This window comes from Tenrec ecaudatus, chromosome 7 (assembly GCF_050624435.1).
Source record: "Tenrec ecaudatus isolate mTenEca1 chromosome 7, mTenEca1.hap1, whole genome shotgun sequence".
NCBI classification, from domain to species: domain Eukaryota; kingdom Metazoa; phylum Chordata; class Mammalia; order Afrosoricida; family Tenrecidae; genus Tenrec; species Tenrec ecaudatus.
This window is the reverse complement of record NC_134536.1, coordinates 33,999,423-34,021,991: the sequence shown is the minus strand read 5'-3', so window position 1 is coordinate 34,021,991 and position 22,569 is coordinate 33,999,423. Positions and strand designations below refer to the sequence as shown.

Here is a 22,569-nt window from a genome sequence, read left to right as displayed (position 1 = left end):
TGTAACTCTTTCCAGGTATAGAGAGTCTTATTTCCCTTCCAAGGAGTTGCTGGTGGTTTCAAACTCCCAACCTTACAGACTGCAGGCCAACTAATACTTATTTTCCTTCCGTTAAAAATATAAAAACAGATAGCATCAACTTGGTTAAATTCCCAGGACCCTAAGATCTTTAACAAAAAACAATCTCACTCCCATTAACTTGATGCTGACCCATATAAGACAGGGTAAAACTGCATTGTGAATTCTGAGCGGCTGATGGTTTCGAACTGCTAACCTTTCAGGCCGAGGTTCAAGGAGTAATCAGTATACCACCAGGTTTTAGGGATGGACTAAAAGGTTGATATCATCGCTTACAAAAGTATCTTGAACTTGATGGAGATTATGTCGAGAAATTGTTTATATATTTTATGTTTATCTCCTAATTACATTTCTCCACTAGGATGGGTAGCTAGGGTAGAAGTTCTACAATATCTAAATCAATTCCGAATAGATAGAGCTTGCTAGTTTCTGAGGGTATTCCAGGCAGCAGGAATAGCATATTCAAAGGCTGAGACCAAGTGCCAAAAAAAAAAAAATAGGTAAGTACTATTAGATTAAAAAAATGTTTAACATATATTAATTAGCTTATAATGCTAAGGTAATAAGCAACAATTTATCTGCAAATAAATACAACTATCCCCTCGGTACACTGCAGGACTCCTGTGGATACAAAGTTTCACATACCCTCCAGCTCCTTTTATGAAATGACAGTTTTTACAGACAACTTTCTGTGTACCTTAAATCATTTCTACATTACTTCTAATCCCTAATAGAATAGAAATTTATGTAAAAAGCATTTCATGCTCCTTCTCAGCCTTTGAAGGAAGGCTTTGACCAATTCATTGATATTAGGAGCCTGCACCTCCTCCTCCCACCTCCACCCACCCCCTCCAAACAAAGGGTGCACAGGAGTCAAGCTCAGAGGCAGCGCTGGGGTGAGACTGAGCATCTGTGTAACCGCAGAGGCTGCAGCAGGGAATGTCTGCATATGGCTTCATTCTCACGGACTCAATTCAAGTTTTGCTTTGGGGAATTTTCTGGATTTCTTTTTTCCTGGGACCCATGAATATGAATTTGGAACACACACAGAGTTTGGCATTAAACATAATAACCTTTATTTACTGGGTCAATTTGTCAACATAAAAATTTATCCTATGAAGTAATCCAAGTAAAAGATATAAAGCGTCCTCTCCGGGGATCTTTATAAAATGACTAATTTCGTCACAACATGTAAAAAATACTGAGACAAGCAGTGGAATAAGCATGGAAGTATGGATTTGCCTTCATGGTGCCTTCAAGTAAATAGTTGATACAGTCATGTAAAGTACAATCCAATTTACAGACAGTGTTGACAGTTAAACAGAGTTGCCATAGGTTTTGGATCACAAGGATTAATTCTGAACGGTGGTTATGTCAGGGGCGTTTAAGTAGTAGCTTACTTCTATTTCCTTAACCTGTCTGGAATAACAGTGTACTACTTTTGAGCTTTTTCAAATTATTATTCTGAGTCCAAAAGAAAGCTTAACTGGGAAGGAGAAATTAGTTGGAACCTGATGATGAGCAGAACTCTTACAAGCAAGAGAAGAGGGGAACCTCTTACACTATAGAAACAGCTTGGTTATGATGTCATCACCTGTTTCAAAGACAGAATGACAACAAACAACCTGACCTCAGGTGACCAAGGTGAGAAAAAATGTAGCAGAAGGCTCACCTCAGATGAAAAGCCACCACCTCTGGGAAGCCCTCTCTGACCATAAAACGCTGCTTCTGCCCCCAAACCTGAATTAGGCATTCTGAATTCTTTCGTTTACATAGCTCCCATATTGCTTTATATTTTTATAGCATCTCTAATATTCCAATTATCTGTTACTTATTATCACCCCATCTAAAAGTACTCTCAAATATCTTACTATCCATCTACAAAGCTACTATCATGCTGGGACACTCAAGGTCGGTAAGAAAACGATAAGTGCTTGTTAAAAGAAATTAATGATTCTTAATTAGGCCTCATCCATGTCCTTTATATAATTCCAAAAATATTCCCACCACCATGCCCAGTCTAGTCATTTCTCAAGTGACAATGGCCCATAACAATACTTAAGACTCAATTTTTAAAGGGTCTTCATTCTGAAGTGAACAAGAGAAACAACGTACTGGTCACAGTATCCAAATGTAGCCGTGTGCTGAATCTATTGGAGATACATGCTCTGTAGTTTACAAAGCAATATTTAAAAACTAATCTTCACTGGTTCACAAACTATCCACTGTAGAGAGACGTCCTGTTTATAACTATTTCTAGCTATCTTTAAACTCTTAGTACACTTTTACTTACACGCACACGTTGCGTTTCTTTTTCCTCTATTACTGTTTATTTTTGCCACTTCAAAATACAATTACATTGAGCACGACCAGCCAAAACTGGACTGTACGCCTCAGGATCATGCTGGACCTCCTGTTTGGGCCTTTTTACTCGGTGTCTATTCTACTGTTTCTACCTGAAATGGATACTCGGTGTCCAATGGATACTTTTTACTCGGTGTCTATTCTACCTGTTTCTACTCGGTGTCTATTCTCCCAAGTTTCTACCTGAAATGGATACTCAAGAAAAATAAATTAATCAGATTGCTCAAGCCAGGTTCTGCACTACACATGCGTGTCCCCGACCAGGGAGGGAAGAACAAGGGGGGGCAGAGGTGATAAGCTCACGAGCAATCAATATCACCGGATCCCCACCTCCCCCACGGTCCTTTCCATATGACGCGGCGCAGGACCTCCCCCTAAATATGGCCAGTCAACCCCAGAAGGCAAAAATCAGGACGACGCTCGTCTCTGGGAGTCTGATGTCCGGATGTGTCCCCCCGCTGGACAACCCCTGAATTCCAGCCTCGCACCGCTGACGAATTACTTACTCGCAGATCGAAGCGGATGCCAACGGGCTGGGATCCCGGCTGGCACAGCAAAAATGACTTCCGCGCGAGATTTTACCACCTACCTTCGTCGTAGTTATAGCCTCGAACATTCCGATGCCGGGCCATGGCGACAGAAGAGGCGTTCGCAACAGCCCCTAGCCTAGCCGAAATGCCCCGCTCAGAGAGTGATGAGGCGCCAATTACGGCCTGGAGGGCACCGAAGCGCCATCTTGGCTTCCGCCAGGCCTCTGCGCCGAGCTCGTGCGCACGCGCGACGTCTAAGCTGACGGCAGCCTCTCAGGGTCATTCACGGCCCGCCACCCGGGGCGCATGCGCACTCGCCCTGACGCGTGAGGCGGAAGTACACTTCCTCCTGAGCCTTTGGGAAGCGCCCTTTTAAAAACTCACTGCCTTGAGTCAGTTTCAACTCACAGGGACCCGATAGGGCAAGAGCCAGAACTACTCCGTGAGTTTCGGAGACGATCACTTTTTACGAGAGTAGAAATAGCCTCGTCTTTCGCGGAGAAGGGTGGAGGTTTCGAACTCCTGACTTTGCGGTACCAGGGTCCCGCTCCCGGAAATGGAGGAGGAGATTTAGCGTAGCCCCGCCCACAGACAGGTAGCCTGACAGGCGTTTCCAAGGGGGTGAATTTTTTAAGATCCCTAAACTGTGCCAAATTATTCTCCCAAACCAGTGTTTGATAACCCAGTGAGAACGCTGATCGTACACTCACTAGAAGCAGGGCTCTGTGTTATCTAACATTCATAGTTTAGCCTAGTTGGGCAGATAAAAGACCTTCAACAAACTTGGACAAATTGAGTAGATTAGTGCAAGCTTTAGAAAGGGAACGGGGCTATTTTTAAAAGGATCTATATGGCTGTAACAGGTTACTTTTGTGTAATCGATGGCTTCATGATGGCACACTCTTGCATTAATAACTAGGAAGCAACTCTCCTTAGCGATGTAAAGCGATTTTTATCAGCATCATAAAGGATCCAGTAAGCAACCTTGAGTCACACGCAGATAGTACTACATATAGCTCTTAGATATAGCCCTGTCCATGGAGTAATGAATGCTATTGATGCAGAAACGTATATCCAGAATATAATGCCAATGATGCTATCCAAATATGTAATGTCCAATCTCATCGTACTGAACAAATGACCCTTGAGTTTGAATTTGGGCTTTTGAAATGGTGATACTCTGCAACATAAGCCAAGGCCAAATTTATAAGAAAAAAATTTTAAAGCTGGCTCAGCTTTTTATTATCCACAACAGAAAGAAGTGATCAAATAACACACAATCCGGATTCCTAAGGAGTTTGGGATGTAATTTGTACGCGTGTCGATGCGTTTGAGCATGAAACTTTTGTTAAATACCATTGCTGTTTAATATAGTTCCAGGACAAAATGTTACACACACACGGAGATAGTTGTTGGTTTCATAGGTCTTAAGCGTATTCCGTTTTTCAGTTTAAATTTTTTAGTGTTGGCGGTAATAGTATTTAATCCAAAGAATTGTGAGTAGTTTTTTATACAATTTAGAAGATCCACGGTTATGGTAGGTGCTTTAAAATACTACCGGCTGCTAATCAAAAGATCAGCAATCCACTCACAGGAAAAAGATGGGGATTTCTACTGCCTAAAGAGTTGCAGTCTCAGGATCTCAGAAAAGCAATTCTATTCTGTGAGTCAAAATCGACTCATGGAAGTGAGTTTTTTAAATTATTTAAAATACCAGTGACAGCCTCCCCCACCATCCCATCCCATCCCACCCACTGTTATTGTCAGTTAAAAACTCAAATATTTACAGTATAGAATGGATGCGATCTAAATTAACTACATCGGCGATGTACTGCTGGAGTGTTGGAAAGGAAAGATTAATGTTGCCTGAGGGATATAATTTGCATCTTGGGTCATCACGAATATAGTCCCTTAAAATTCTAAATAATGAAAAAAATTCTAAATAATGTTGAGAGCCTCAAATGCTTTGCAAGCATTAGAGCCTTCACTGACTTCCTGTAAAAGTGAGATTAATTCACTGGCCCCAGAACGCTCTTAGGCGCATTGTAATAGTTTCATGATGTAGTTTGATGAAAAGTAACATGACCTTGAAGTCACATTCAGTCTCATCTCTGCCACTTTGTTAACTTCTTTCATTTCAATCTCTATATGTACAATTAATACAAGTAATTTGTGAAAAAATGTAAGTGATGCATGTAAAAGCAGCAGTTGTTACATGATCCAAACCACTGTCATAGAATCAGTTATGAACCAGAGCATCCCTACAGGACAGAGTAGACCTGCCCTATAGAGTTTGCATGGCTGTAAATCTGTACAGAAGAAGACTGCCGAATCGAAATGTTCTTCCATGGAATGGCGGGTGTGTTCCAGCCACGAGCTTCCTGTTGGCAGCTGAGTGTTTTCACCAGCAGGACTCCTTATCACACAACATGCCAAACCAAAACCCGGCACCATCAAGTGGATCCAAAGCCACCCCAGCCCTGTAAGAGAGTAGAAGTACACTTCTGGGCTTCCAAGGCTGTACACTACACTGGAGCAGACAGTCCCTCCTTTCTCCCAGGATGGCTTCTAACTGCTGACCTTGTGGTGAGCAGTGTGACTCACAAGTCTCTGCTCACCAGGACGCAATAAATGTTCCCTGCATCACTAATTGGAGAAGATCTGTTTCTCCAAAGCCCTAACCCATGATACTTCAAATGTTTCCTGAATGAATGAATAAAACTAGTGATGAGTCCCTTAATATGGGACATAAAGCAAAGGCCATAGACAGGATTCTCCCATGAAGTGACCCACCATAATGTGATCGATTCCATGGTGGGCAGTAGTGCCAGCAGCCAAGCAGCTGTGGAACGGTCCAAGTGGTGGCTCCGACCATCGAGTTGATGCCGGCTCATAGCCTCTGTCCTTAGGAGAGGGTAGAACGCACCTCTGGGCTTCCAGGGCTGTAACTGTTATTGGATTAGAAAGCCCCACCTTTCTCCCATAGAGCAATTGGTGGTTCTGAACAGCTGACTTTGCAGATTGCAGCTCAATGGATAAGCACTAGGCCACCATTGCTCCTAAGATGGAATGCTACTCCTTTAATCACATCAAAGTCTTGATATAATTAAAAAGACCTTGCCCTGAGGGTGTGGTCTACTCCTATTTAAGCAGACTCTGTGGTTTGATTTCTCCCCTTCTAGGTGGTCCAGATCCTGTATCTGCCTCATCAACTGACTCTGGGCGCTATCATCTGCCTGCCCAATTGCCTGTATTCATCTGACTCTGCAGCTATGAACCTAACTTGCTGACTTTGGATTCCCGATTATACATCCACCTGCCTCTGATCTTCCTATTTCTTGGTTCATCAGCCTCGGCAGCTACATGCTTCAGGAAAAGAGTCTAGCTCAGTGGTTCTCAACCTTCCTAATACCGCAACCCTTTCATACAGTTCCTCATGCTGTGGTGACCCCCCCAACCATAAAATTATTTTTGTTGCTACTTCATCACTGTCATTTTGCTACTGTTATGAACTGGGCGACCCCTGTGAAAGGGTCATTCAATCCCCAAAGTGGTCACAACCCACAGGTTGAGAACGATTGCATTTGACCCCAAGATTGGACTTCACCTCTTCTAGACTGTGAGCCACTGTCTAGATATAAAATTCTTTCTTTTGTTTCTCACTGTTTTTTCTCTATAGAATGCAGTTTAACACACATCTATATACTTTAAAATTATGGATAAAATAGAATAGTTGCATAACAGTTTTATTGAGGTTTAATTGCCAAACCATAAAGTGCACATCAGGAGTGCTGGTGGTACAGTTGGTTATACATTGGGCTGCTAACTGGCAGTCAATGATTCAAACCTACTAGCCTTGCTACAGAAAAACAATGAGGCTTTCGGCTGCCAGAAAGATGTACAGGCTTGAGGTTTAACTCTATCCGATTAGATCACTGAGTTGGAAACAAGTGGATGGTAGTACATTGTGTTATAGTGTGCATGTTCAAGTATGGTACTCGATACATTTTAACAAATATATATACCAGCGAAACTATTACTCTAGTCAAGATAATGAACACGTTCATGCTCACATTAGTTTCTAGAGTACTGTTGCAGATTGAGCTCTCCATAGACGGAAAACCAGTGACACATGTATTTATAAGAAAGAAATTTATAGCCATAAAAAATAATGAAAGAAATTTATATTGCGAGGTAGCCTCCCACACAGCTGCAGAAGCAAGTAGGCACAGTCTAGTTCGTTTGTGAGTCAGTTGTTAAAATAGAGGCCCTTCCTGTCTCATTCAACTGCCAAGGTCAATGAACCAGGAAGCAGCCTAGTGAAGGCTAAGTCCAGGGAATCTAAGGTTGATAGGCAGCAAGACATGCCACCAATTGTTCCCAGGGTCCACAGGCAACATGAAGGCCGTCAACAGCTCCCAGCGTTGGCAGGTAGCATGGCCATGCAAGTCTTAAGAAACCAGATGCAGGATCTCTAGGCCAACAGGAAAAAGGGCGGGAATTCTCCACAGCATCACCCCCAAGTAGCCATTTTAAGGCTGTGATCTGTACTCTATCCTAGTCTTCCCACAGCTGTTTGCTCTCAGCAATCCCATCCTGGATCATTAGGTTCTATTAGGTCACATCATGGGAGAGGCCTCTTTGAGCACGTATCATTTCCATCCTGTTCAACTAGAGTCTTTGATGTTTGACATGTTTTATGTTTAGAAAACATCTTAATGTTTTCGATGGATGTTTCATTCTTTTTTAAAAAGAACGTATGGTATCATACGCATACTTTAAAATAGATGAGCCACCACCTGTCTATACATTTGTGGTACTGCAATGGCTTGTGTGTCCCTGTGATGCAGGAAGCTATGTCAATAGTATTTCAAATGTCTGTAGGGCCACCCAAAGTGAACAGGTTTCAGCAGAGCTTCCAGACGAAGAACAGGTACAAAATAAGAAATAGGCTATCCACTTGGGAGGAATTAGCTACTGTAAACCTTAATAGCATTGAAACATCATCAGATAATAAAGGCTTCGTGAATAGTAGCAAAAGAGTGTCAGAGGTAGTGCAAAAAGATGACTCCGAGATAAAAGCACCCAAAATACGACAGGCGAGATCTTCTCAAAGTAGAGCGGACCACATGAGGAGATTAGGGTACAGCGTGTGGGAGTAAAGTCTTCAGGACCTTCATTTGCTGATGACTCAAACTGAGAAGAAACAGTTGCAAACAGCAATTAATAATTGGAACTTCGAATGTAGGGACTTTCCTATGAATCTAAGAAAATTGGAAGTTATCAAAAATAAAATGGAACACATAATGACAGATGGACTGGTATTGACCATTATGAATCAGAAAGTTTATGGGTTAGTCTGGGTAGACTAGAGAAATAAATTCATGGACACTCATGTGTTTAAGAGAGAGTTTTCTATAAAGGGCAATTGTACGTTAAGAAAATATCCCAGCCCAGTCCAGATCAAGTCCATAAGTCCAATATTAGCCCAAATGCCCTCTTCAGATTCAAGAAACACAGGCGATGATGCCGACCGAATGCAGGAAGATCACAGACCAGTGGGTATGAAGCCTTTTGTGGGTCCAGCGGCATTGTAGGCATCTCAGTACTGGCAGGGATCTTCGTGTGGTTCCTTCAGCTCAAAACTCTGACTGCCTCAGGGTAGCTTCATGTGGCTTCTCCTCATAAATGTCTAGCACGGGTTAGTCAAGAAAGAAAGTGACTCCTGCCTCCCAAGGAAGCAATTCAGGAGTTCCCAGATTTCTCAGGAGAAGACCATGCCCACACATAGGCCTCATTGGTTGTGACCCGATTGACAGACTGGACTCCACCTCTTCACTCTTAATCCTCAAATTGACAAACGATTCTAGAACTACCACAGTTTCCTTTGCTGGGAATGGCATATTCAAGAGCAGTGGTGTGGCCTTGGACACAAAGGACAAAAAAATATATCTATCATGTTGCCTGTGATAAAATGTTGAGTGTGATAGGATAATATCTGTGAAACAATAATACCTATCTGCACACAATTCCTCTTTATGATGTACATCTTCCTCTTTCTCATTGACCCTCTCTCTAGTTTACCAAGCACGATGTCCTTTCCCAAGGACCACTTTCTCTTGATGATTTGCCCAGAGGACGTGAGACAAAGTCGGCCATCCTCACTTCGAAGGAAGATTCTGGTTATACTTCTTTGAAAGCAAATTTGTTCTTCTGGCAGCGCACAGTACTTTCAATATTCTTTGCCACACTGTACTTCAAATGCATCAGTTCTTCTTAGACCTTGCTTATTCACTGTCCAACATTTACATGAATATGAAGCAATTGAAAATTCCGTGATTTGGATAAGGCACATATTAGTTCTCAAGGTGAGATCTTTAACTTTTTTTTAACTTTTTAAACATGCCTTGCCTGCTGCTTCCACGAGCATTGATTGTGGATTTAAGTGAAATCCTTGACAACATCAAACTTTTCTTAATTTTTCATGACGTCATTCACTGGTCCTGTTGTGAGGATTATGGAGTGGCCTTCCATCCTGAGACTGCAGTCCCCACTCTCTATCAGTATGTCCTTCAGATCCTCTTGGCTCTCAGCAAGCAAAGTTGTGGCATCTACATATGGCGGGTCATTATTAAGCCTTCCTCCGAGCTTGATGCCATGCTCTTCTTGATATCGTCCAGTGTTTTTCAAATTATTGACCTAGTAGACATTGAATAAGCCTGGTAAAAGGATCAAAGTTTTATACACATGTTTGCTGATTTTAACTCCTGCGATAGTCTCTTGTTCTGTTTGAAGCACTGCATCGTGGTCTGTATATAGGTTCTACATGAACACAATGACGTGTTCTAGAACTTCCATTCTTCTCAAGGTTACCCATTGCTTACTATGATCCACACAGTTAAATTCCTTTGCATAGAGAATAAAACACAAGTAAACATCTTTCTGGTACTCTCTGTGTTCAGCCACGATCCAGCTGATATCAGAAATGACACCCTCCATTCCTCCTCAATTCAGCTTGAATATCTGGCTGATGTAGCCATTTTTAAAAATGTATCTTCAGCAAAATTTTACTTGTGTGTGATATTAATCATTTTGATCAATAATATCACATTCTATTAGGTGATTGTTCATTGGAATGGATACAGGTATATGTCTCTTCCAGTTGATTGACGATGTAACTCTACCAAATTATTTTGGCATAGATAGGTGAGTGATCCCAGCGCTGTACCTGTTTGTTGAAACACCTAGTGGGCAATCAGGGCCTGGAGCCTTGTTTATTGCTAATGCCTTCAGTGCAGCTGGGCTTTGCCCTTCAATGGCATGGGTCTTACTCATGTGCTACCTTTTGAAATGGGTGGACATCGACCGATACTTTTGAGCACAGTAACTGTGTGTTTGTGCCATCTGTTGATGTCTACTATCTCACTCCGTAGTTTGCCCATAGACTCTTTCAACATTGGAACTGAAGGCTTGCATGTGTTTTTAGTCTTCATTTTTTTTTTCCAGCTTGAGATAAGCTAATCATGCTCTTCCCTTGTGACTTTCTTACTCTGGATCTTGGTATATTTCTTAATAATACTGTACACTGTCTTCTTGAACTTCTCTTTGAAACAAGTCCATGATAGCCAGAATTGGGGCTTGAGTACATCCCTCCTGAATTTCAAAAACATCTCAAGAACATATTGGGCACATTGGACACTAATGGCCAAAGAACTGACACGTTTGGGGATGAAAAGCCTCAAGGGGATGTTAGAATCTTACATTTGGAAAATAGTTCTAGAGTTTTCCAATTAAAATGCCTAAGAACATGTGACATAATAGTTGAGATTATATGATGACCCCAATGAGCCGAGGCTCCTTTGAGGTTCTAGAATTGATTTGTGGAGTTGTGGTATACCTGAATTATTTCAATCTTAGTGGTGATGATTAAATATCTGTAAAATGCATAAACTAGTTCCTTTATTTCCTGCTGATCTTCCAAACTGATGCTTGAATTAGCTTCCTAAGACCATTATAACAAAATATTATCAACTGAGTGACTTATACGAATGGAGCTTTATTGACTGATAGTTCTGGAGGCTAGAAGTCCTAATCAACCTGTCTACCAAACCATTCTCTGAAGACACCAGGTAGACCCTTTCTTGTCTTTCCCAGTTTCTGGTCGTCCTGGGCATTCCTTAGCTTGTACATACAGCTTTATATAGTAGTCCTTCCTCTGTCAGTCGCTCTCTATCCCCTCTCCTCTTTTATAAGGACACCACTCAGACCGAATCAGGACACACTCTGTTCTAGTATCACTTTATGTTCATTTTAACTGATAACATCTCACAAACATGGTCAGGCTTACAGGTGCCGGAAGTTGAGAATTTTATCGTAAATTTTGGAAGGCATAATTCAATTCATAACATTCTGTAACCCTCTGTATGAATGGGTGACATTCTGAACCTCCACCTCTCTGGAATTTCCCATGGACTAGCTTCGCATATGATTCAGTTACTCTTTTATTTATTTATTTTAAGCAGAAATCTAGGTGAATGAAAATTGGCAAGATCCAACAAACAGGTTCTTTATCAAGGGAAAACTTTGCCCCTGAAGGCTTGGCCTTCCAAGGATCCTGTGTCTGAAAGACGTGTTGACAGCAGGACTCAAGAAACAAAAGGACATCCACGGAAACTAAACGCAGGGAAGTTCAAAGAACACAGTGGGTGTTTTTTTCATTTCTGTGGGGTATAACTGAGCTTACTGCCGAAGATATCAAAACCTTGCGAAGGTAATATTGGGGTCATGAACTTCATAAACCAGAATGATTCCCTACAAGAATAAAATAGACATCAAAGAGTTCTATATTTAGGCATGTACTACTCACTGGGGAATGCCATCCAAACAGAAATACCTGGCAAATTCGTTCTCTCTTGAACGTTATCATGTAAAATCATAATAAATGTTGTGCAAACCTTCTTTCTAGGATGCATTGCCTAAAAATAATGTTATTCTAAAAGTTTTAGTAATAATCTTTCCATGGAGACATGTAATTTACAAAGGAAATTACAAAGGCACACGTGTTCTGCTCTGAATTTCGTGGCCACCTGACTGCCCACTGCGTACTCACCCACAGTTCAGTATACCACAGTGCCTACTGCCAGGGTTCCTCAGGTCATTTGCAAAACCCGAAACCAAATCCACTGCCATCGAGTTCCTTCGGACTCATGGTTACCCTATTTAGGGTTTCTGAGATTGTAAACCTTCACAGGATATGGGAGCCTCATCAGACAGCCTCACCTTTCTCCTATGCAATGGTAAGTGGATTTGAACTACTACCACAGCTTCTTCACACACACTATTTCCTCTAACGAGAAGCCCTAAGGAGAGTCCCATGAGCGTCACACACTCTTTGACGCCCTTCCCTGACCCTCAGGCAGAGTAAGACAGCCCTCAAATGGGTCCTTAAAGCAGCTATTATTTGTCTCTGCTATAACACATGTGAAACCTATGTGCGAGTCTATCCTTCCCTTCCTTAACTTGATATAACTAGAGAAGCAAATCCAGAGATACTCTGTATGTATGTAAGAAAGAACTTTATATAAAAGAGTAATTGTATATTAAGAAAACGTCCCATCCCTGTCCAGATCAAGTCCATAAGTCCAATATTAGCTCGCATATCCGACATCAGTCTGTAAATTCCTCTTCAGACTCACACAACATATGTGGTGATGCTGAATGCAGGAAGATCACAGGCCAGTGCATGGAAAGTCTTGTGGATCCAGTGACCGTGGAAGCTTCTCGGTGCTGGCATGGGTCTCCATGCGGCTCCTCCAGCTCCAAGGCTCTGGCTGCCATCAGCATAGCTCCATGTGGCTTGTCAACAGGGATATCAGAGTGTGTCCCGCTTCCAGCAAGCTATTCATCTCTGTAGTACTTCCAAATGAGGTCATCAAGCTGCAACCTGAATGACAGGCTAAACGCCACCCCTTCACTCTTAATTGTCTCAAGTTGACACCAGATTATGTAACAAAGACACACCTTAAAGGTAGCCACATTATTTTGTCTGTCTGCCATCTCCAACATTCTATATAATGGCTGGCACAAAATTATAATAGATAAAATAATTTTGCTGCATACGTTTAAAGTATGTGAAATAAATATGTTTTCAAGGTAAAAACTCACTACTTTGGAGCCATACATTCAATAGGAGTTGGGCGGGGGGTGTGGGGCAGGCAAGGGGAAACAGTCCAAAGAATAAGAGAGAGTAGATAATATGGAAACCCGTAATTAATGCGGTTACTCTCTCTCTCAATTTACCTATTCTGGATTTAACATAAGGAAAATAATACAAAAAGCCTCATCAACAACCATAAAATAAAATACATTTGAACTTCAATACAAAAGAAAGCAGAAACGAATGAAAGCCCTAACAAGTTAAAATAGGTAAGGTGAAAACAAATGGTAGGACGTTACATTCTAAGCAAACCATATCTTGATTAGGGAGCTCTGGTAGCTTAGCGGTTACAAGTCGGGCAGCTAACCGCAAGGTCAGCAGTTCTAAACCACCAGCTGCTCTGAGAAAGAAAGACAAGGCTTTCTACTCCCATAAAGAAACACAGCTTCAGAAACTCACAGGGGCAGTTCTACCCTGCCCGATAAGTCCGAATCGACTCGATGGCCATACATTTGGCTTATATCTGTAGGAAGCTACTTACCATGCACTCAATCCGAGGGCAAGACTAGTCGCACAACTGGTCAGTGATCCAAGGGAGGTAAATGGAGACAATCCTGTGAGCATTCTACAAATCCAAATTATTTACTCTAAGTTAAGCACAACCCTTATCAGCCTCCATGATTAGGACTTATTGTCTACCAGTGAATGCACATTGGGCTGAGATCTGCATAGTCAGCAGTTCAAAATCAGAAGCAGCTCTGAAGGAGAAAGATTGAGATTTCTGACCCGTAAACAGGTAGTCTCTGAAGCCCGCAGGGGATTGCTCTGAATCAGCATTGACTCACTAACTCAATGACTTGGACCTCTTGGTGTTTCATAATATGCAATTTCACCGAGTAGCTTTGATTCAACACCAGCATTCGGCTTAACCAACCATTTTGAGGGACCAATAAATATTTGGTGAATGAATATCTTACCTTAGCTATAGCTAGAAGTTGTCATTCTTAGAACATTAAGGAAAAAGGAAGAAAGGTGATAAAATTTAGTTGTTCTATTTTTAGAAAAAGCATTGCCCAGGGAAACACTCGTTTGAGTTGAAAGATTGAAAGATATTGGCTAAGAAATTGATTTAGTGCTATGTCAGTGAGAGGAGCACTGGTGGTATAGTAATTATGTATTAGGCTCTGAACCGAAAGGTCAGCAGTTTAAACCACCAGCAGTTCCATGGGAGGAAGATGAGACTTTTTACTCCCTTAAAGATTTATAGTCTTAGAAACCCACAGAGGTATTCACTGAGTCGGCGTTGATTCGATGGCAATGAGTTTGGTGTTTACTTCATTGAGAAGGTGAAATACTTATTTCTTGGGTGTCTCTAAGTCAAAGTCCAGGGTTTCCAGGAAAAAATTAATAGTTTATGCACCATTTTAGGGAATCTATGAACTTTCCTTCTCTTGTGAAACCCTGCCTCCCCAGACCTAGAGGAGACACCAGGTCATTGACCACAGGAAGGAGGTGTAGGCACAGTACAGACTGCTCCAAGCACCAACGGACTGGTGACAGGAAATCAAAGGGCAATGTACTCTTCACTCCCAAGGCAAATTTCAAAGCAAAGAAAATTTGCCAATCAAATTTAAAGGAGAAAGAGGTTTAAACATAAAAGGTATGGTTTGAAAAGATAAAATAGACTGTCATTAGAAGTAATTTAGAACCCTGGACTGTTTGAGGAATTTCCCTTCCTCTGTCCTGTCATGCTCTGTCTTTTTTGAAAAGACAGACGATAGGTCATTGTTTCAATATGTTGTTTAGGAAACTAAATCTGGAAGAAGAAAAAGGAAAAAAAAACCCACCTCTGAGAAGATCGAGTTAAAATAACTTAAATCAAAATCCATTCAGTTTGTTCTTACTAGTTTTCCTTAAGAACGGCACGTTGGAAAATGGATAAAGAAGGGAAGTATTTTGCCCTCTTCTCACTTCAGAAGGAGAAGTGGAAGTGTTATGGAGCTTAAAATATATAAAAGAACCAGTCAGTGGGTCATAGACTTCCCAGACGACTCCACAAAATCGGTTAGCATTTACAAAAGAAACCACACTGAGGAGAGGTCCCTTGAGATGTATATAGTAAGACCAGGGCCTTCTAGAAGCCTTTGTCTCCTACTTTTCCTGCTCCCAGGAATTTTCCCAGTATGATATCATTGCTATGATTTGAATTATACGTACCCCCTCGAAAGATGTATTTGTAATCCAGCTCCTGTATTTGAGAATGTGATCTCATTTTGAGATAAGGCTTTGTTGTGACTTTAATTATGTCATAACTGGGTAGGTGGGTTTGAAACCTAGTCACTTGAGAATTTTAAAAAGAATATACATAAAGATTTGCACAAGGAGAAAAGTAAGACAGCTAATAGAGACAGCTCTATAAGGAGTGCTGGCAGCTACTGGGAGCAGAAACAGACAAAGACTTCCCTTTAAGTCCCCCTGAAGTCAGACTATAAGAAAGCATGATTCTGATCTTTAAAGGTATCTTCTTCTGGTATTTGTTTTATAGCAACATCAGAAACTAAGACAATCCTTTTCTTCTTGTTTATCAAATATTCTGAACCTTTTTTTAAAAAATCGTTTTATTGGGGGCTCATACAACTCTTACCACAATCCATACATACATCCCTTGTATCAAGCGCATTTGTACATTTGTTGCCTTCATCATTCTCAAAACATTTGCCTTCTACTGAAGCCCTTGGGATCAGCTTCTTATTTTCCCCTCCTTCCTCGCCCCCTCTCTCATGAAATTTTGATAATTTATAAATTATTATTATTATTTTGTCATGTCTTATACTGTCTGACATCTCCCTTCACCCACTTTTCTGTTGCTCATTCCCCAAGGAGGAAGTTATATGTAGATCCTTGTGATCAGTTCCCTATTTCTACTCCACCTTTCTTCCACCCTCCAGGTATCACCACTCTCACCACTGGTCCTGAGGGAGTCATCTATCCTGGATTCCCTGTGTTTCCATTTCCTATCTGTACCAGTGTACATCCTCTGGTCTAGCTGGATTTGTAAGGTAGGATTGGGTGGGGAGGGGGGGCAGGAAGGCAGCATTTAAGAACTAGGAAAAGTTGTATGTTTCATCATTGCTACACTGCACCCTCACTGGCTGGTCTCCTCCCTGTGACTCTTCTGTAAGGGATGTCCAGTTGTCTACAGATGGGCATTGGATCCCCACTCCACACTCCCCCTCACTCACAATAATATGATTTGTTGTTCTTTGATGGCTGATACCTGATCCCATTGTCACTTCGTGATCACACAGGCTGGTGTGCTTCTTCCATGTAGGCTTTGTTGCTTCTCAGCTAGATTGCCACTTGTTTATCTTCAATACTTTAGGGTCCCAGACGCTATATATTTTGATACCCGGCACAATCAGTTTTCTTCACCTCATTTGCTTCTACACCCACTTTGTCTTCAGCAGTCGTGTCAGGAAGGCGAGCATCCCCTCATGAGCCTTTTTACTGAGCAACAATTAGGCCTAAAGATTTCCACCAATGACCCCTCACTGGAGCATACCGAGACAGAGGACAATACTGGGGACACACAGCAGGGGGTGAGTCCAGTCTAATCCCCCAAAACAGGGCAAACTAAGAAGGGAATATAACAAATCAGCAATGGGAGCAAAGCCAAGCCACAAAGCCCCTGAGAAGCCCCAGAAATAGGCTTCAGACTAGGAGGAGCAGTTCCCAGAACCCTGCAGGACCAGTGGAGGGAGAGTCATAAAGGTCAGCAGACAGACCTGGAATCACCTATGAATTTTAGTTCTTTTTTTGCTAGTTATTATTATTATATATACAGTATATTTCTTTTACTTTCTCTTTTCAATTCTTTGTTTTCTTTTTGTATTGTCTATGTTATTTTTGGTTTGCCTACTTATATGGGCATGGGAAGCAAGCCCAAGGAGAAAGCAATGGGACAGAAAGTTCCAGAGTTACTTAGGGGGAGGAGGAGATGGCGGAAGGGAGGGGCGAACAAACAACAGGGGAACAACTAGGGAATTAAAATCAACAAGAAGGATGTAGAGATCCTGAGGGTATTGGAGCCACTGCAGTCTAGCTAAGAGGAATTACTAAGGCAGAAGAAGAGCGAGTGTGATGGTGGGAAAGGAGGAAGGTAAAAGGAAACAGGAAAGTTCTAGGAAGCAAAGCTATGGACAGAGGTATAAACACAGGGGTGCATTTATGTAAATACATTAATTCATAAAAACAGGTATTGGCATAGGGACATCTCTTTATATGGCAACACACTGAGGTAGTGGACAGACTTTGGGCCTCTGCTCACGCCTTTCCTCAATGCACAAACTCTGTGTTCTAGTAACCTGGCATTCTGTGGTGCTTACTCTCCCAGCAAGATTGCTAAAGACAAAATGGGTGCACAAGCAAATGTGGTGAAGAAAGCTGATGGTGCCTGGCTATCAAAACATATAGCATCTTGGGTCTTAAATGCTTGAAGTTAAACAAGTGACCATCTAGCAGAAAAGCAACAAGTCCACATGGAAAAAGCACATCATCCTGTGTGATCATGAGGTGTCCAAGGGATCAATTATCAGGCACCAGGAGAAGGAGAGTAGAGGAAAGGTGGGGAGAGGAAGGGGGAAGAAACTGGGGGAGGGGGAAGAGAAAGCAGTTGGTGTAAGATATGAAAATAATATATAATTTATCAAGGTATCACGAGGGTGGAAGAGGGAGAAAGAGGGTAAAAAGAGGAGCCAACACCAAGCTGATCAAATAGAAAGTAGTAATTTTCTTCGTATGTAACTCAATGTAGGTAAATCTATAAAGGCAGCAAATATATGAATAGTTTCTTAGGGTTATGACAAGGAAAGTTGGGGAAGGAAGAAGCCAATGGTACAAGAAGAAGATATTCTAAAACTGATTGTGGTGATGAATGTACAACTCTTTTTACTATACCTCAACAATGAAATGTATGATACATGAATTATATGTCAATAAAACTGCTTAAAACAAACAGAACAATGGCTAACAACAAGCTTTGGACCTCTTCACAATACACTTATGTGGATCATTGCTGGTTTTTAAAATATTACTACAATGCCATTCGATTTCTGTTTTACTGGTAATTGACTTGGACTTCTCCCAAACATCTTTGTTTTTATTCAAGTGATTTTTTTTTAATGAGTGAGTGAGAAAGCAAGCAGAAAATTAAGCAGCATGCATGCTACTAAGCAGCTGATTAGAATAGTCCTAATCAAATACAATCAATACAGCATATTCTCTATAAGAACATCTTAAAACCTCAAATCAAATGAGTGAACTATCTCTTTTCTAGTATTTTAGACTAGGAAAAATCTGAGATATACTTAGAACATGCTAGTGTCTATAAATCTTGCTTTACACTAGCATGGACTTTTCCCACGCCTATGACCATCAATCAAAAAGAAGAGAAAGCAATGAAAAGTTTAAGAGGAAATTGATATTGGAAATGCTGATGTCTTTAATTATAAATTGGTTAAACAGGCCAAATGGAAGAGAAAGGTATGTATTTAACTTATATAAACTAGTCTTTGTGTCTTTTGCTTGGCCCTAAATCCAAGCATATTGATTTGGTGAGCTCCTTGTATAGATAGGCATTTTGGCTCTGGCTTATTCATTCTCCATCAGTGGGTAAAGCTCTGTGTGTACACGTATATCTAACCGAAAAAAGCAAACTTGTTGCTGAGTGATTCCAACTCAGAGTCACCATATAGGACAGAGTAGAAGTGGCCCATCAGGATAAAGGGCTGTCAGTCTTTACAGAAACAGACTGCCACGTCTTTCTCCTATGGTGAGTTTGCTGGATTCAAACTGCTGACCTTTCAATTAGCAGCCTAAAGATTAGCCATTCAGACTCCAGGGCTCCTTACATTCTGGCTGTGGGCTGTTGTTAGGTTGGTTCCGACACACGCGGCCCTACCTATCTATGTACAACAGAACAAAACACTGCCCAGTCCTGAACCATGCTGACCATTGCTGTTGTAGTCAACAGCAGCCTGAATTTACATATGAGCAATTCATGATCTGCCGCACAGTGAGCACCTGGCTGATTCTACTGAGCTTCCCCATCAGCTCATCCCACGGACACAGTCAATTTGGTTCGGTTGCATCCCAGCTGGCAAAGCCCACATGTATAGTTGCTCTTTATATTGTTGAAGAAACATATTTACACTGAAGAAGTCCTTAATCTTTCAAAATCCCATCCTGAGATGGCCAGCTTCCTTTCTACACCAAGGCTATGTTTTCCAACAACCATTCCTTCATCTTTGTTTCCCACTTTGACGTCACCATCCCCAGTGTGCCTTGACTGCATGTTTGATTAACTTCAGATTGAAGGAGCTGGTAGAATTCTTCAGTTTTTTCATCACTTGCTTTAGTCGTTGGTACATTTGAATAATAGTTGCATTAACTGGATTTCCTTGTCTGTATAGTCATATTTTGAGGGGCTTCCAGCCTGAGGAGGAGCCCTGGTGGCTTAGTGGTTATAGATTAAGGTGATAAAACCACAAGATCAGCAATTTGTAACTGAAAGTTGCTGTGTAGGAGGAAAATGAGGCTCTCTGCTCTTGTAAAGAATGACAGTCCCAGAAATCCATAAGAGCAGTTCTACCTTGCCCTATAGATTGGCTATGCATTGGATTAGACTCAATGGTAGTGAGTTTGGAGTTGGTTTTTTTGTTTGTTTGGTTTTGGTCTAACCTGAGGGACTACTCCCCTGGCATTATATCTGACAATTATCTGCTATTGTTCATAAGATTTCCAGTAACTAATCCTTTAGAAGTGAACAGCTGTTTCCTTCTTCAGAGTCTTTCCCGGGTCTGGAAGCTCTGTTGAAACGTGTTTACCTGGAGTGGCTCTTGCTGGCATTTGAAATACCAGTGACAGAGGTTCCTGCATCACTGCCACATACAAGCCACAACCGCACTGCAAACTGACAGTCAAGTGGTGGGCATATCTTACTGGGGAGGCAATAAGCCCAAAGGAGAGAGATTTAGAAATAGGGTATATGCCTTAAGATAGATACTTTAGAGTGAAGGTTTATTCATATATTTCTATAAATATTAAAAATATAGATCATCCTGAAACTCCTGTAGGACTGATTTCCAAAGTTATCCTTCCCATAGCAAATGTTCTGTGTTTAACACGTGTCCCAGGGAACCTAAAGACAGCACCCCATTTACCAGTCTAAGCAGTAGATAGAAAGTTTTGTCAAGAAGGTATGCATGGGAAGGCACCTTTGGTTTGCCTCCCATTGAGGAACAGTTTGGTGCAAGAGAAAGGGTACCAGTTTATAATTTCGGACCTCTAGCTCTTGTTTACAGGATCCCTGGTGGATGAGTGGGTTACCTATTGGACTGCTAACCACATGGTCAGTAGTTCAAAAGTAGAGAAAGGTGAGTGTTTCTACTTCTGTGAAGATTTATAAATTCTACTCTGTCCTATGGGATTGCTATGAATCCAAAATGACGTGATGCCACTTGAGTTGATCAGGTAACTAATTAACACTAAATATAACATGCTATAATGGTGACGAGAAATAATTCACTTTCTCCTCTTGCATTTTTTTAAAACAGATTTAGGCATAGCCTCTAAATTTCCTGTTAACATTCCTATGATTCTGAGCCTGAGTAATAAACATCATCTGTCATGTTAAAATATAAAACTAGAAAGTACTTTATATGATTATTAATTTTGAACTGAAAATGTGGGCAAGTTTCTAGGTTTAACACTTGCTGTTGTTAGATGCCATCAATTCTGTTCCAACTCATAGCAACCCTGTGTGCAACAGAACGAAACACTGTCTGCTCCCGCACCATCCTCACAATTGTTCTTATGTCTGAGCTCATTGTTGCAACCACTGTGTCAATCCATCTGGTTGAGGACCTTCATCTTTTTGCTGCCCCTCTCCTTTACCAAGCATGATGTTCTTCTCCAGGGACTGGTCCCTCCTGACAACATGTCCAAAGTCTGTGAGATGAAGTCTCTGTGCTCTGTGCCTCTAAGGAGCACTCTGGTTGCGCTACTCCGTCCAAGACAGATAATTGTTCCCTTGGCAGTCCATGGTGCTCTCAATATTCTTCACCAGCACTATGATGTAAAGGCATCAATTTTTCTTCTTCGGTCTCCCTTACTCCATGTCCAACTTTCACATGTATAAGAGACAACAGAAAATACTGTGGCTTGAGTCAGGCACACCATAGTCCCCAAAGTATCATCTTTGCTTTTCAACACTTGAAAGAGGTTTTGTGCAGCAATGGAATGTGTACTTTGGTCTCTTGACTGCTGCTCCCAAGAACATTGATTATGACTCCAAGCAAAAGAAAATCCCTAACAACTTCAATCTTTTCTCCATTTGTCATGATTTTACCTATTGGTCCAGTTGTGTGAATTTTGGTTTTCTTTACATTGAGTTGTAATCCACACTGAAGGCTGCAATCCCCGATCTTCATCAGCAAGGGCTTCAAGTCCTCTGCACTTTCAGCACGCAAGGTTGGGTCATCTGCATATCACAGGTTGTTAATGAGCCTTCCACCAATCCTGATGCTGCAGTCTTTTTCATATAATCCAGCTTCTCTGAGGATTTTCTCAGCATAAGCATGGTGAGGCTTTCACGCTTACACAATTTTAATTCTTCAAGCTCAGTAAAATGCTGGCATGCCCTCATCACTCTATAAAGGCATCCTTACAGAGCACAATAGCACACTGTGTTACATGTACTAATTTCCTTGTACAGAAACCCTTTTGGAATGCTTCCTATAAATGTACACAGTATCTTTCTTGATAATATTTAGAATGGAAAATTTTCCTATTTCTCCATCTTTTAACATATGTCATATAATTGAATCAGGAGAAAGATAGATCAGGTTGTCTGCTTCCATAAAGATTTACAGCCTCAGATACCCTATGTAGATAGGGTCACTCTGAGTTGGAATTGATTTGATGGCATTGGGTTTAGGGTTTTATATAAGTGAAATGTAAGAGACTGCATAGTTACTGTTCTAATATTGTTCATTAGAAATAATAGATGGATTTGGATTGTAGGCAAAATAAAGAAAATGTATTAAATAAGCAAATAAATGTTCATGTCGAAATAAACACGCACTGGGAAGTCTATGAAAGGAAAGAACGCAAGTCAGATGTTTGCACACAAGAATTGATATGAAGCACTGAGCGTTAAGTGCCAGGATACTGTCAGAGGCTGGATACTGTTATAGGAAGAAGTGATTGAATGACTTGCAGCAAATTAGGGTAGAAAAGAGAAAGCCAAGGAAAAGCTGTGCCACAATCCTCACACGCTGGTCTAATTCCAAGTCAAATGCCTTCAGCCTTCCTATTTAAGTCCTCTGTCGCTCAGTGCAACCATACTTCACTCCCCTTTCTTAAAGCTAGCAAAACATGTCT

General features: G+C 41.3%; 1 protein-coding gene across 4 annotated transcripts in view; it reads right to left on the bottom strand.

The window, feature by feature from the left end:
* Positions 1-3,285, bottom strand: part of HBS1L (HBS1 like translational GTPase) — an 84,892-nt gene extending 81,607 nt beyond the window's left edge. For 2 of the 4 annotated variants that reach the window (XM_075554505.1, XM_075554504.1), the window contains exon 1: positions 3,032-3,220. In XM_075554505.1, the coding sequence (XP_075410620.1) occupies positions 3,032-3,074 (43 nt within the window). In that variant the 5' untranslated portion in view covers positions 3,075-3,220. Of the gene's footprint in view, positions 1-3,031 lie in introns of all 4 variants that reach the window. The other 2 variants (XM_075554506.1, XM_075554503.1) reach the window with 2 other exon arrangements.
* Positions 3,286-22,569: the final 19,284 nt, after the last annotated feature.